Source organism: Doryrhamphus excisus, linkage group LG1 (genome assembly GCF_037039965.1).
Source record: "Doryrhamphus excisus strain RoL-2023G ecotype Guam linkage group LG1, RoL_Dexc_Guam_v1.1, whole genome shotgun sequence".
Taxonomy (NCBI): Eukaryota; Metazoa; Chordata; class Actinopteri; order Syngnathiformes; family Syngnathidae; genus Doryrhamphus; species Doryrhamphus excisus.
In genome coordinates, this window is record NC_136357.1 from 29,241,069 (window position 1) to 29,257,351 (window position 16,283).

Genomic DNA, 16,283 nt, shown 5'->3' on the forward strand with positions numbered 1-16,283 from the left:
AGCGGACGCTCAAACCCCGGGCACACACGTGCCACAACATGGCTAGATGTTAGCATGATTCCAAAGCGGTTGTCGACACACACGTGCTTACGTTTCGGCACAGCAAACATGACAATCCCTACCTAAATCAGCCAAGCCAAGCCCTTCTTTCACCTTGCTGTAAGGATCTGATTCCCTGCTGTGCGCATTGTCCAACCTCACGTGCTGACGCTAACACCGTCTGACTGCTGATGAGACGACAAAGCTTGGGGCACAAAGTCAGGGTACGTCTGACCTCCGTGCTGCCAAAATGACTGTTTTGTCACCAGCAGCGAGATGCTACATGCACCCTAGATATGGCTACATCCTTTCTACTGTAACATATGGAAGGGCCCGAGGGGCGGTGGGGGCTGGGGGGTAAAACAAAATGAGGCCATTAGAGGTGCATGGCTACTAACTGGATACTAAAGTTTTCCACCGTTTTCATGGGGATGTCATGTAGGATGGATGAGATGGAGATGGAGGACATTAGGGACATTTGGGACATTAGACACATGGTGGACATCATATATGAACACACACAAACACACGCGTGCTAAAGGGGAGGCATAGAAGAACATAACACATTGATGAACTGACACACGGGCCATCTGTTAGCCTTCTGTCATCAAACCATCCATCCATCATCTTCCGCTTATCCGAGGTCGGGTTGCAGCTTAAGCCAACTAACTTTTATTTCCACCCGAGACCCACCCGGGTGGGTATTTCATATATCAAATATTTTATATTCCACGAGTAAAACTCAAGTAAAAAGTCTCATTACCAAGTCGGCTAATTAGCACGGAGCCTCTTTTTGGTTCTTGACCTTGTTGCCACTTCCTGCTGTCTCCAATAAGAAAAAGAGGGCAGGCAGTGAATGCGTCTTTATTACGGAACAGCATTAAAATAATACTCCATTGTCCCGTATTTAAAAATGACGACACAAATGAGTGTCGGGGCCGAAGTGATGCAGATATATTTCTACGGAGGTGGGGGACCTCGCTTGCACCACGCCTACACATCTTACATCTTACCACTCCTTCCTTCTTTCTAGCACGCCGTGCTTCACACTTAAAGGCTCGCACTCGTTGGCAAACGTGCACACGCTGCATTTATTTATAGAAGCCGCACGCACGCACACACGCACACGCACACACACACACACACACACTGGCTCGGCTATGCCGGGTTACATAATGGTGGCCTACTAAAGCAGTGCGGCACGTGAACTGCATGAAATGATGTTGAACTCTGCTGAGGCTGCTCACGCACGCACACGCGTCCCTCCAACTGGGGCTGACATCACTGCAGGCCCCAAGGCTGCTCTCATCAGCTGGTTGCTAGGCAACCCTCTCGTCCACAGGCACAACCAACGCACGTTTAATCCGGGAGGCTAACATACTCGGATAAGAAAAAAAAGAGAAAATAATCAGCATCTGAAAGAAAAAAAAAGCGGTGACGTCGATTCCAGCTGTGCGGGGAAAAAACCAACAATGGAGGATATTTCTATTGTGCCGAGAAGCAAGAGAGCAGAAGATGAAGTCAGACGGTGGAAAAAACCATGTGTGAATGGAGGCCATCTTTGTGTCTACGCTGCCATCTGCTTGACTGGCATGTCGGCAGGGGCACCTTTTCACACGCTGGCGTCCCGCTGACATCCTTTTCCTTATCTGCTAAGGTGGCCGGCAGCCCCCCTCCACCCCCCCCACCGCCAGAGATAGGACGTCCAAACCAAACCCTGAGCATGGAGGGTGATAATTGGCCCCCCCAAAGGTGGACGCGAGCGGGTCTCACACGCTGACACAACCAAACAAAAGCGGCGGATTACAAGTCATTGGCAGGCGCTGACAGGATGTTCAATCCCGGTTTAAAGCTTACGATGCCAAACTCAGGTTCACTATGACACTGGTGCCGTGCTACGTTAATTATTACTACTACTATTAATTATTATTATTATTATTATTAAGTTCTGTGTTGAGAAATAGGCTGCACGGTGCCCCGCCTCTTGCCCGAAGACAGCTGGGATAGGCTCCAGCACCCCCGCGACACTCGTGAGGATAAGCGGTAGAAAATGAATGAATGTTGACAAATAGGCTGCACAGTGGATGAGTGGTCTTTCTGTGACACAAATGAACACACACAAGTGATGACATCACGGATCCTACCTGTGAGGCGGAGCTGGGGGAACACGAAGAGATGAGGGGACTACAGGAGGCTGGACAAAATGGAGATGAGCTGAAAATGAAATGAGTACAAAGCGTGAGGTCACCAGACGAAGGACAGATGATGGAAATGAGGAAAACATGACATCATGTGGGCATGAAACATGCGGGGTGGGGGGTGGGGGGGGTGGCACTGCTAGGCTTCTTTGGGTAGTTAACATAAAAACGGCTAAAGACTCCAAACGTGATATTTTTTTCCCCCCACGGTGACTTTGTGTTTTTAAAACAAACAAGCAATGCAGTTAGTTTGGAGCTTGTTTTGATCCCACTGAACAATTTAGTTCAGCGATCGGAGCATCTCTACTCGTTTAACCCGCAAAGCATGCAGGGTAACTGTTTGGGGACAGTGCAGACGGGCTTCCCAGCATTAAAATCAAATGTTATGGCTTTGCATGTGCCTGTAAATGATTGCCTAAGCATATATGTGAATGTGGAATACAGTCGAATGGCCAACGTGGGGATCCACTATAACCGTTTGGACAAAAAATGTTCATTTAAACAGAAAAAAAGAATTGCCCCAGGAATCAACCTTTTTTCCGCTTCTCCCTCCACCTCTGTTGAGAAATGGACGGTCCATGCAAAATGCATGACAGCACTGAATTATTTATAGCGCTTTTCTGGTGACGGTGGGTTAAAAAAACATGAGCCGATGTGGTCCAGGTACAGTTTCATGAAAACCCGTTTCTGGTATTCCTGAAACACGAGTACAACCTTGTATCACACTTGATGAATTAACAAGTCAACTGGCCTTTTTGACATTTTCTATTTGGTCAATCTATTTGTACGCGTATGGAATATTTAACTCCTTCCTGAGCCACCACCTTATCATGGTAGAGGAGTTTTCAGGCCTCTGGTGGGGTCACCCATTACACACAGGTCCTCGGGGAGGACCATCACACGCTCATGAAGAGAAAAAATGTTTGACCTAGATTAGGTCTGGAGGTGGGGTACCTCTTTGGGTATAGCCTGATGAGGTAACATATATATGGGTTTCAAAATTGTGTGGTCGCTATCCATGGTACTGAGCTGCTTTGAATTTGTGCTGTCTTGACCATTGCATAGTGGTCTGGTGGTCTTTTCCCCGTCTGTGCATGGGTTTTGTCCAGGTACTCCGGTTTCCTTCTACTTCCAAAAATATGCATGTTAGGTTAAATCAGTGCTTCTCAATGATTTTCTGTCATGCCCCCCCTAAGGGATAATGACGACTGTATTACTGTATTTTTTTTTATACCTCCCCAACTCGCAACTAAGCCGAATTCCAACCTCACAATTTGAGACGACAATGAAAGCTCTTCTTCCGTTTGCTACGTAATCAGACGACAACCACAAGCAGGATCCATAAGACAATAATATATCCAATATTTTAAACATAAGACAATAATATATCCAATATTTTAAACATAAGACAATAATATATCCAATATTTTAAACATAAGACACACGTATGACAGCATTGCAGCAGCAAATATTTTTGTAGCAGCAACAAAGCAGTTAAAAAAAGGTGAGGCGTCTCCTACCTGCTTCCAAAGGTCCCTCTGCTTCCTGTGGGGGAATCCAGGCTTTCTCCCGACTTGGTGGGCCTGTCGCGATTCATGTGTTGCAGGATGGAGCTCAACTCCGTGATCACGGTGTTCTTGGTGTCTGGTGTCGATGGAGGGCTGTGAAGTTCGGGGTGTTGCTCGCCCCACAGCTTTGATGTCCTTGGAGGTTCAGAGGACGAAGGAGGAGCAGGAGTAGCCTGAGGCGGTGATCCGTAAGGTTCCGGGGGTTCTTCGATGACCGCGTCATGGTAAAGCGATGTTCTGTTGATGACGGATTTGCCTTTGGGTTTGGGCGGCACGGGCGGTCTATCCACCAGGAAGGAGTGACCATCTGCAGTGGCGTGAAGAGTCTCTAAGGCGCTGTCACAGAAGCCTCCCTCTGATGACAGGGTGGAGATGCTGGACACGGTGCTGGTGGTCTCCATGTGCTGAGGGTCTCCACTGCTGCGACTGTCTACCTCTTCAATACCAGAATCGCCCACCCCTGATTCCGGGTCTGGCGGGGGCGGTGGATACGAGGGGGGCATACTGTTTGTCACCCGTTTGTATTGGTCCGTAACAGACGGGGGCGCATGGGCGTTGTATGGCGGCAGCCCCCCGTTCCTTCTCTGTTGCTGAATCATCTCTGCAATGGCGCTCGCCTGGTCATCCGGAATGTCAATGCTGTTTGCGAACTCCAGCGGGGGCGGGAGGGGGTCCGTGAAGTCAAACTCCTCATCGATGTCAACTGAGGCCAGAGGGGGCGGAGGGATACGGAAGGGCAGCTTCACGGGTTCGTCCACGGATTCGCCTAAAGGAACGCTCCGTCTTCGTGCCGAGGCGGGCTGGGGGTTAATGGACAACGCTTGGGCGCCACGAGGATCGGGTTGGTTGGGGTCTTTCAACTCCGACGGCCGGTTGCTGTCTTGTCCTTCCAACTCTTGGTTGTTGACCTTCTTGCTCGCGTCCGTGCTGGTGTGGACCATCAACAGCCCCGTGGACTTGGCCGTGTCAGTCACGTCTGGCGGTGCGCTTTTCCTCTCCTCCACCGCCTGATGCTTTCGCTCCTCCCGAGTCCCGTCAGACTCGTATTTCTGTTCAGTCAACTGCCGCCGCAAGCCGCCTCGTCCCGGGCGGCCCATGGTTGACGATGAGATTGCAGCAAAACTCGTCTCAATCCCAGACCGCAACTTGGTATCGATAAAGAGCGGCTGGTTGAGGTCGGGTTTGTGGCTCGGCTGTAAGGGTAAAGACTGAGCTTCGTGTTTGGGGGTTTGCGGAACCTGAGGAGGATTTTGATGATGGTTTTGTTGCTCCTTCATGGCTCGGTCCCGAGCTGCGAGGGCCAATGCGAGGGGAGAGTTGGGGTCCAGGGGCTTCCCAGTGACAGGATGAAGGTAGGTCCCGTTGGCCCGGTAGTGGCTCTTTGGGGAAGTGGCTGGGAGGCTAACCGGGCTGTCCAAGTTCAGACACTGGCCTGTTCTGGTATTCAAAGGCTCCCGAACAACTGTGGGCTCCGGAGTGTTAAAGTCCGTCATGTTGCCGCTGCCTCCCCCAACGGGAGGCCCCAGGTGCAACGGCGGGGCCATCATCCTTCGAAGTCGTTCATCACTACTGAACATGCCCTCGTCAATGGACTTTGACTGGCGAAGACGAGGGGTTGGTGTCGGGCCGCTTAGGTCATCGTCCGCCATATCGATGGACTGGAAGGCGATGGAGTTCTTTTTGGCTTCGAGCCTTTTCTCTCGGTCCCGTACTGCCCCGGCAATAGCCGCCGCAAACGGGTTGCTTAGGGAGAGTGGGTCCTCGGGACGCAGACCTCCACCAATGGTGGGCATGAGAGACGGGTGTTCCGGCGTGGTGGGTTCAATCTCCATACTGCTACCCTGGCTACTCTTGCCGCTGCTGCTGGTGGAGGGTTCCTTGACGATGATGGTGGGGATGGGGATGGAGGAGCATGTCCGCTCGACGGGTGTGGTTGGCATGGAAACGGCACCCGAGGGGCTTGCTGGCGTATGGCAGGTTTTTTCTGGACTGTCCTCAACATTTGGCTGTTTTACTAGCATGCCCTTCCGTCGCGCCGGTTTAGCCGGCACGTACAAGTTCTTATTGCCTACCTCAGAGTAAGGGTTTTCGGGCACGGGGGTGCGCCCTCGAGTGCGCGTGCTTTCGAAATGCTCTGAACTTTGTCTGAAGTAGCCCCGCCTCAAAGTACCGACATCTGTGGTTCGACTGATGGTCGTCACGGCGTTTGGCGAGTTTTGGGTGAAGCTGGGTCTTGTGGTCGCGTAACTCTTGGGCGCGGAGGCAGCGGGTGAGTTGTAGCCGGGTGGCGAGGGGGGTGAAATGGCGGGGGGAGGGGGGATGTCCTCTGAAGTATCAGGCATAGACAGGCTGCGGGAGAACTTGAGCAGAGGAGGTGTCAGGAATCCTTGTTTCTCCTCTTCTGTTGTACCTTTAAGAAATAGAGAAGGTATATGCTCATGCTAATGCTAATGCTAATGGTTTCATTTCATTTGAACATGCATCAGATTCCAATTGAGTGCATCCCATCATCAGTTCCCAGTTCCACATGTATAAATATATATAAATATTTCATAAATATAAATAATATATAAATTTTGCTTTCACAATAAAAGGTGGCGTAAATCCCGAGCGCTAAGAATACCATCAGGCCGCATGGCATCCCAGTGGCTGAGCGCTGACAATGAAGCTTCAGCTTAAACTTAACGACCTCCAATATTATGGCCTGAAAGCACACTTTGCTGACTTGATGATTCTAATTGATCTATAATTAGCTTTAATATCGTTGGAGCGCACGGAGCAAGTCCCCTGAGAACGGATGTAATATAACGGTGGACTAAATGAACAATCCACATCACAGCCAAGCAGACACCAGGATGAACATCATACCTATGGACTTTTGCTTCCTCAGGGTGGCCTTTTCTGGCAAGCCTAGGAAGGCCCCTGGTACTGTGGGTGGCACCACTGCTACTCCCTGCCGGTCATGGTACACGGACTGTAAAGTACAATATTGTATATTCACATATCAGATGCTTTTAGTGTTGGCCATGTAGCTGTTAAACATGCATTATTTATAGTATACACAATAAAAGAAAATTAGACACATAAGACTCATGCTTGTGTGTGTTAGGGCGGTGGACAGGAAGTGACATCAGTGGTTCAGAGTTAAGTTTCAACAGTATTAGGTTAGCTAGGGATTATTGTGACTGTTGTAATATCACTCAACATGTCATCTTATAGGCTGCATATAGTTTGCATGTTCTCCCCGTGCATGCGTGGGTTTTCTCCGGGTACTCCGGTTTCCTCCCACATTCCAAAAACATGCTAGGTTAATTAGCCACTCCAAATTGTCCATAGGTATGAATGTGAGTGTGAATGGTTGTTTGTCTATATGTGCCCTGGGATTGGCTGGCCACCAGTCCAGGGTGTACTGAAATTGAATGAATGTAATCCTGTCAAACCTGGTGCTTGTGTGTCTCAGCCAACATAACAGTAACATTACTGACACCTAGTGACCAGTGTAGAATACATCACTATATGTTTGAATGCGTCTCCCGAATGACTTATTTCTTTTTACTTCATGTAGCCGTTTTTCATTCATTCATTTTCTACCACTTATCCTCATGGGGGTGCTGGAGCCTATCCCAGCTGTCTTCAGGCGAGAGGCGGGGTACACCCTGGACTGGTGGCCAGCCAATCACAGGGCACATATAGACAAACAACCATTCACACTCACATTCATACCTATGGACAATTTGGAGTGGCTAATTAACCTAGCATGTTTTTGGAATGTGGGAGGAAACCGGAGTACCCGGAGAAAACGGAATCAAACTCGGGTCTCCTAGCTGTGTGGCCTGTGCGTAGCTGTTTTTATGCTTGAAAATGATAAATTTACCAAAAAATAAAAAATAACATTTGCTTAAATATGCAATATTGCTGACTACTAATATTCAGTATTGAACCATAAAACAACATGCAGTGCATGTGTTGAGGGATTAGCGTTGAGCGTACGTTTCCTAGCTTCCACAAAACGCATGCTAGTGTAAACCAAGCTGGAGTCTACTTTACATTGGACTTACGTTCAGGTCAGTGGGTGTGACCAAGCAGCGGCTGGATGGGCGTGGCTTGATGGTGGCAATCTTTGTATCGACTGGCGACGCCTTCTGGGCATGTGTCATCTCCTCAACTTTGTCTGAGAAACACAAAGCGACGGAGAACTCGTGAGCAAACGAGAGACGGACGGACGGACAAAGCCTGAATCAGGATCTCATGGGCCAAACGCAAGCTCATCATCCACATGAATGACCCCTCCCTCCACGCTCAGTTGCTGATCAGACTGCAACAGAAAAAGGTCTAGGATGGAATGTTGGGCGTGTCAAGCCTCGGAAGCCGTGCAAGCTTTTTTCCCAAACAGCCGACTCGGTAGCATCATCCAACTCTTTGGGTCGTTCCTTCAGTTAATCTCAATTGTTCATTCTATTCCGGTTCTTTCTCGGAGTCTCCAACACGGGAACGATGTCAATGGCATACTTGGTTAGCCGGAACTCCCCGCGAGTATGCGATGATGCTATCACACAGAGTCCACCCGTGTTTTGCTGAAAGAAGCTACATGCTAGCCCTGATCTAGCCTCTGTTTGCATGGCCTCCTTGACTGTGGTTTCCATGCATTCCGGGGCGTGATTACTTAGAGTCACTCGGAAAACAATCCTCTTCTTTTGCGCATCTACACACAGAGGGGAGGAGTGGGGAGAAGGGGAGGTAAGGAGGAAAGGAAAGGAGCATCAATGACCGTGACTCCTTTACAACAGGAAGCGCTGTGACACACACAACTTTTTACATACATACAATGCATGCAAACAATTCTAAATTCACGTAGATGAATGAAATTGATAAATGAACATTTAAGGTTACTATTAACTTCATGGAAAAGATGTGATTGTTGCCAAAGATCAACGCAGACACCACCTTCCTGTTTTGCTATGAGATATTTCTGAAATTTTCACCAAAGCAGGTGACTGAAAATAAGTCATGGCAAAACAGGAAGGTGGTGTCCGTTTTGTGGTCACGTCTCCAAGTAAGTTAAAAGCAGCCTTAAATGTTCATGAATCACTTTCATTCATCATTTAAATATAGTATTTCAAATGTGTTTTCTAACAGTTTTGGTTTCCTGGAACAGATAATTGGAGTTAGATGATTTCTTATGGAAAAAATTGATTTGGTCAGAATATGTTTTGTTTAGTCGGACCTTCTGTAATGGAACGGATTAATGACGCTAACCGAGCTTCCACTGTATTGAAACATGTACTGTACATACATATACATATACATAGTATACACTGTACATACAAGCCTGCGGTGACAGAGGAAGAAAGAAGAAAGTACATGACATAATTAAACATTAGCCATGTTTACATGGACCCAAATATTCCAATTCCATTGGGTTTATTTGCTGAAAGGGAAAGAATGTAACCTTTGTATACACCCCATTCCCAAACATATAATGGGATTCCCAGGGGTGGAATATTCCTTTCCCCAATCCGATTGTATTTTTATGTATTTTTTTGCCAAACCTGGTGGTGGTTAGATTATCTCTGCAGAGGAGAGATGTTTACTAACAGAGATTTGAGGAAAAACAAACAAACCATAACAGTACAAAAGAATAGGCAACAATACTGTGTGACAGTGGCAAAGGGACAGAAAGGGACAGAAAGGGACAGAAGGGGACAGAAAGGTTCATGAATGAAAACAACATCAACAGCTAACGTTATGACAAGAGTGAAACATGCGGTGACATTCTTTGTTTGACTGTAAACAATATTTCAATGATCACAACATATTAACATGCTCATAGTGACGACATAAACACATCCTGATATCCTTAACATGCCTGGAATAACTCACCACCTTTCTTTTTCCTTAGAGTGGCTTAGGGATGATAAGATAAGAAATCAAAGATATACAATCCATCGTGGATGGAGGTGGAATATTTCATAACCATCTTCTTTCATTTCTTCATTCCTCATGCAGTACTCCATTCATTCATTCATTCATTCCTCCAGGGGTGCTGGAGCCTATCCCAGCTGTCCCAGCTGGGGCGAGAGGCGGGGTCCATCCTGGACTGGTGGCCAGCCAATCCCAGGACACATATAGACAAACAACCATTCACACTCACATTCATACCTATGGACAATTTGGAGTGGCTAATTAACCTAGCATGTTTTTGGAATGTGGGAGGAAACCGGAGTACCCGGAGAAAACGGAATCAAACTCGGGTCTCCTAGCTGTGTGGCCTGTGCGTAGCCGTTTTTATGCTTGAAAATGCTAAATTTAATGAATAGCGCCATCTTGTCTTGAATAAAAAATATCACTGAAGGGTGTTAAACGCTGGTGCTTACCTTTATCCACTAGTCAAAGACCAGACCACCAGTTAGAATCCAAACAAGGAACACAAAAAGGGAATGTTGTTAGACGCTAAATTCCACAGACCAAAGACCGCCTGGGGTCAAGTCAAAACCGGTTTGCGCTTACCCAGTTCCTCTAATTCCGACGTCATGGACTTGGAGCGCATGGACAGGGCAGTCGTGGGGGCTCTCTTTGGTGGGGGGGGAGCTGGGGACACAGAGGTAGTTACCACAAGGTTAGGATTCTTCAAAAGCAAGGAGAGGATCCAGGAGCTTCCATGCATGTTTTTGGAATGTGGGAGGAAACCGGAGTACCCGGAGAAAAACATGCAAACTCCACACAGAGATGGCCGAGGGTGGAATTGAACCCTGGTCTCCTAGCTGTGTGGCCTGTGCGATAACCACTCCACTTCCAATTTAGTTGACAGATTCCAGCGGGTCTCCTGTTTTATGTAAGAAAAAGTTTTGGAGCAACAAAAGATGATAGCTTGGCAGGAAAAATGGATATGAATAATTCATAGTTGAAAAAAGTCAAACAGCCTAAGAAATGTTTCATAAGGAAGGGAAGTGCATGTCCTAAAGCAAGGGGGGCACTAGAAAAGGATGCATATTTTGTAAAGTAAACTTTTGTTTATATTTCAAGAAAAAAAAAAGAAAATAGTAGTAGTAGTAGTAGTACTATGGACTTTGGTTTTTGCTCTAAACATTTGACTTCTCTAAAAAGCTTTAAAATGTCCTCCTATTCCTAGGATGTAATGTCATTTTGTTTCTCATATTCCGAATTAAAAACAAATAAAATGTGTTCTTTAATATTACTACTAAATTGACATTATTTTTCACCGCTTTTTTAATCACCGCTCGGCCATCTCTGTGTGGAGTTTGCATGTTTTTCTCCGGGTACTCCGGTTTCCTCCCACATTCCAAAAACACATTATGAGCTTGGTAGCGAGTACTGTGGTAGTGGTACTTTGGTACATGCAGTATTGTTACAAGCAATGAATGTAAGCCATTAAAAACAATAAAGTGGAACTTTACCTCGGTTAGCATGCTTTCCAGTTAACGTTGAAAATGCATGCAAAAATCTTGCCTTGGTTTACATACATCTTCTGGTTAGCGTACAATACGGTGTGTTCTACTGTGTCCTTAATGTACTTTTATTGGGAATTGTCTTTAGCGGCTGCACGGTGCACTCTGCACTCTGCGGGTGGTGGGAGTATGCTGGAGCCTACCCCGGCCACTTTTAAAGTGATCAAATAACGGTGACGTAGATGTATCTGACATCATCAACAAAACCCGACTCGATTTGACTTGACTCTACCTTTTTTGCGTGCCGTGTCGTCGGGGTCCAGATTCCGGCTGACTGTCACCACCTTGATCAGGAGGCGGTTCCCTCCCTGGCGGATCATGTTGACCACCTGCCTGTGGCCCACCTTCACCACGTTCTCTTGGTTGACCTGCGGCACACACATTGCCACCAACACATGTACCTTTAGAGTACAGTATAGTACACAGTACAACACAAAGCTGACAAATAAATCCTGTAATAACACGGATTTGTGGAGAGCGAGGCTTGGAATTCCACGACTTGAAGTGAGTGTAAAATGATTAGTGGCTAAATTGGACTTTGGGCCTAAGATGGATTGAAGCAAGTCAATAAGCAGCCTGCTTTCATCGTATGGCTCCTCAAACGACGCCTTTCAGCACCAGGAAAGCTTTTCTGCTGAGGAGACAACATTCTTGCTTTCACTTCAAATGGATCAACAGCTGACAGTTGATCAACAGGCTTTTCATTACATATTGACATCTTCACAATCCAAAATTGTCAACACTGATCTTAGTTTGGGTCCAAAATGTAGCAAACAGCACACATTGGGAGCAAAGCTAGTCCATCTAGAAGTAGACTAGCGTAGCAAAGCTATGGGCTAACTGACGATGCTGCAACATCAGCAAACAATCAGGATCAATCAGGATCAACCAATCATGGCAGGGGATTTTTATGGGGGTTATTTAGTGAAATAAATTAGACCTAAAATTATGGTTGAGCGATAATTAGCAGGGGGAATCACGACGTCATACCGGAGCTCCGTGATATGACCTCAAATCAATATCATGATAAATTGGACAGTTTTATGTTGACAACGATAAATGCAAGATCAATCAAGACATATCTTGAGCATATTTATTCACCAACTGGCACACATTATTTTCAATCAAATATAATACACGGAATGGGGCGGGGCTACCATGAGCACTTTTCAGAATTAAACCTTTCATTCATTCATTCATTTTCTACCGCTTTTCAGTTTATATATTCCTATTTCAAAAGCTTGTAGCTTAAAACGGTAGTAGATGAATGCAGACTTGGGCTGCACGGCGGTCGAGGGGTTAGCACGCAGGCCTCACAGAGTTCAATTCCACCCTCGGCCATCTCTGTGTGGCGTTTGCGTGGGTTTTCTCCGGGTACTCCGGTTTCCTCCCACATTCCAAAAACATGCTAGGTTAATTAGCCACTCCAAATTGTCCATAGGTATGAATGTGAGTGTGAATGGTTGTTTGTCTATATGTGCCCTGGGATTGGCTGGCCACCAAACACAAGCAAGCAATACCCAAAGCTCGTAAGCATCAGTGAGGGTAGGAACATAGTAAGAACATATAGATCAGGGGTGGGCAAACTACGGCCCGGGGGCCACATCCGGCCCGCCAAGTGTTTGAATACGGCCCGCCCAATCTTTCCAAAGTATTTCATTTAAACTCAACATACAACCTGGCATCATGGCCTGAGCCAACCTTTTGATGGTTTTATCAATTTCCTTTTTTGACATGTGCTCCTGAAAAAAGGGACACAAGCACATAATAATAATAATAATAATAATTATTATTTTTATTATTAGAACTATTATGATTATTATAATTATTATATATTATTATATTAATGCTAATTATTATATTAATTATATATAGTATTATTGTTATATTTGCATATTTTACATAATAATATAATAATAATTATTATTTTAATTTATTGTAATTATTATATTTTATTATTTTTAAAATATTTAAATATAAAATAATAAATAATAATAGCAGATTGTATGACAATTTTACAGATACAATAATACCAGGTGGACAGTTAGGTGTAAAATATATAGTCTGCCCCCCCCCCCCGTAAATTTTGTCATATCAAAAAGTTTGCCCACCCCTGATATAGATGGAGATTGGGAGCTTTGATCCCAATTCAAAATGTGTCTTCATATTAAATATGTATTTTACAGTTTGACATTGATGACACGTATCAGGCTTGATGGACTGTTTCTCAAACAAATGTTCTTCTTCTGGTTATTGTTTTAGAACATAGTTGGGGCCCAGTGAAGGGATGCCACCACAGACACCAAAGAATGGATGAAAGAAACTAGAGGGCGATGGTAGGACTGATTGTTGCCTTCAGAGAAATACTCATAGTACTCATAGACATGCGCTAACACTCAAATACTCATAGTAATCTCATGTGGGTTTTAATCCCGCATACAGTGCTGGTATTACACGTCACAATGGCAGACATTTTGGTAATTAGATAGAAACACTAGAACAGCTGTTTCACAGTGACCTCATCTAACACACACACATTAGCTTGAATGGGGTTAGCCTTACGTAATCCACTCTGTTCCTCCACCCCATTATGTAATCATCATGCTTTTAATCATTTCCATAATATGCTATACAAATGTCAGCGGGATTGACATTTTTATACCATATGATGGAATATATCTGGAATATTCTCAATCCCGGCTGCACTGTGGTGGAGTGGTTAGCGTGCAGACCTCGTGGCTCATTACAGAAATAAAATAAACTGAAACACAGCAAAAGTGGAAAAATAGAGGCATGAAAGGTACAATAAAACTACAAAAATAAATAAAGCTAAAATTAGTCAACAAAAGGCAGGAAACACGATTGAATTCATCAAGAAATCATCGCAAAGTATGAGAATGTGGTCGACTCCCCTCCTGCCGCTTCGCCACCTTCATCAACAAGAGTCTTCAATATCATCAAATGTGAGCTTAAATGTTTTCATCCCTCGGTTATGGTTATTTGGTATTGTTTTACTGCATGTAAAACTGCATGTTTGGTGTCCGGAATACAGTGATTGCATTTACAAATAGAAACACACACACACACACACACACACACACACACGCACACACGCAAGTCTGTTGAAAAGTCATCATCATCATCCATAAGATGGACGTAAGATGGTGATGGAAGTCCCCACAGCAGGAAGCGTCATCCTGCCCATTTAGCCGAGTGGGGCCAGCTGGGAATCCCTGTGATTATTCAATCCACTCACTTCCTACCGCACTCACTGATACCTGATCCCGTCAATCAATTTTAATCTGACAATAAAGACATCAGGTACTGTGACACACGGCTAATCTAATGTAATCCAGGCTGTGATGCCTGAGAGGGTCAGTTGGAGTACAAAAACTCCGGAGCAAGCGGGAATGCAGCTGACAAGCAATAATAGAATCCAGGCCACAAGACACCGAGCTGAGGCGTTCATGACTGCTTTCATGTGTACTAAGTTTCCAGTGTTTGATAACAGCACATAAGACTTGGGGAACAACGTAACGCAATTATTCATTCAGAAATGTTACTCTCATTAGGTCATCAAAGACTGGGATCCACCGATATGGTTGATTTCCGGCTGATGCCAATACCGATTTTTTTCCATCACTCTTAGCCGATGGACGATTTTGCTTGGGTCGATACTGTTTTTGTTTTAAAGTGTCATTATTTAACACGGAGCATTTACTCATCACAGCCGCTAAGACAGTTTATTATTGTTTATGTAGCCCACGTGTTGTTTACATAGTCACCACAAAGGACTTAAATGGAGGACCGGAGGAAGCCAAAGTACTTGGAAAACTTGACTCGACTACATGGAAGTCAACCACAATCAACAGATTGCCGTATTTGGTTACCCCGACGGCTGTAAAAGTGCCGTTGGGCCACTGGGTTTCTTCTGCGGGCCCTCCGTAAAAAGCCTTGGGTGCTTTTATTGACACGTCTTTTAAATTGGATTCGTTCATGAACAGATTGGTTCAGTAGTAAAAACTGCCTTTTCCCAGCTGAGACTCTTAGGGAAGGTTAAGTTCTACCTGCCTCCGAACCAGACGGAAACTGTTGTACATTCTTTGATCATATGTGTCCTCGACTATTGGAAGTCCCTATACTTTGGCCTTGGACTGTCCTCCACTCGCCGACTACAGCGGCATGCTCCAAAATGTTATTGGCACAATTCAGTTGAAGAGATGATGCGTTTTGAAATGTTCTCATGGGCTGACACCACTTGTTCTGCACACTTTGGCCAGAGGTGCAGTGATGGGCTTCTACTGGGCTTTCCCAGGTCTAGCCTGAAAACCAGAGGCCATAGAGCGTTTGCAGTCGCAGGACCCAACATTTAAAAATGGTTCACATTTTAGCGGCTGAACTCATAGGATATTTACATTGTTCCTTTTCTTTTAAAACTCCTATTTGCTTATTGACATTTTTTCCCCAACAACTTCCTTTGTGAGGTTTGATGTTCCTCATCAATTATGTTGGAGAAAAAAGATGAAAACAATAATAGTAAAAAAGAGACTAGGGGAATATTTACCAATTGTACTGACTGAAGGGGTGAACATCAGCAAACACGCGACAGCAAAACCAAACCAATCAGGATCAACCAATCATGGCAGGAGATTTTTTATGGGGGTTATTCAGTGAAATAAATTGGACCTAAAAGTATGGTTGAGCGATCATTACCAGGGGCAATCACGACGTCATACCAGAGCTGCGTGATATGACCTCAAATCAATATCATGATAAATTGGCCAGTTTTATGTTGATAACGATAAATGCAAGATCAATCAAGACATATCTTGAGCATATTTATTCACCAACTGGCGCACATTGGTGTACTGACGGGGTGAACCATTGGTGCATGGACCTGTGTGACGTCACAGAGGGAAGCATCAGCATAGCATCACGATGCTGGACGCCACCTGCACCTAAAACTGGGGGTCGGCTGTAGGAAATTAGGGGACCCTCACACAGCCTGATTA

At 45.4% G+C, this 16,283-nt stretch overlaps 1 protein-coding gene and 1 long non-coding RNA gene across 4 annotated transcripts in view; one reads left to right on the plus strand and one right to left on the minus strand.

Annotated features, from left to right (window-relative positions):
• LOC144899821 (uncharacterized) overlaps positions 1–16,283 on the plus strand; it is a 33,964-nt gene that overhangs the window by 6,492 nt on the left and 11,189 nt on the right. The gene's annotated exons all lie outside the window — the stretch shown is intronic.
• The window catches only part of LOC131132104 (SH3 and multiple ankyrin repeat domains protein 2-like), a 97,738-nt gene that overhangs the window by 1,250 nt on the left and 80,205 nt on the right, over positions 1–16,283 (minus strand). For all 3 annotated transcript variants that reach the window (XM_078793505.1, XM_058077383.2, XM_058077381.2), the window contains 5 exons: positions 11,504–11,639; positions 10,313–10,393; positions 7,864–7,976; positions 6,674–6,779; positions 3,758–6,215 (listed from right to left, as the gene is read on the minus strand). In XM_078793505.1, the coding sequence (XP_078649631.1) occupies positions 3,758–6,215; positions 6,674–6,779; positions 7,864–7,976; positions 10,313–10,393; positions 11,504–11,639 (2,894 nt within the window). The remainder of the gene's footprint in view (positions 1–3,757; positions 6,216–6,673; positions 6,780–7,863; positions 7,977–10,312; positions 10,394–11,503; positions 11,640–16,283) is intronic.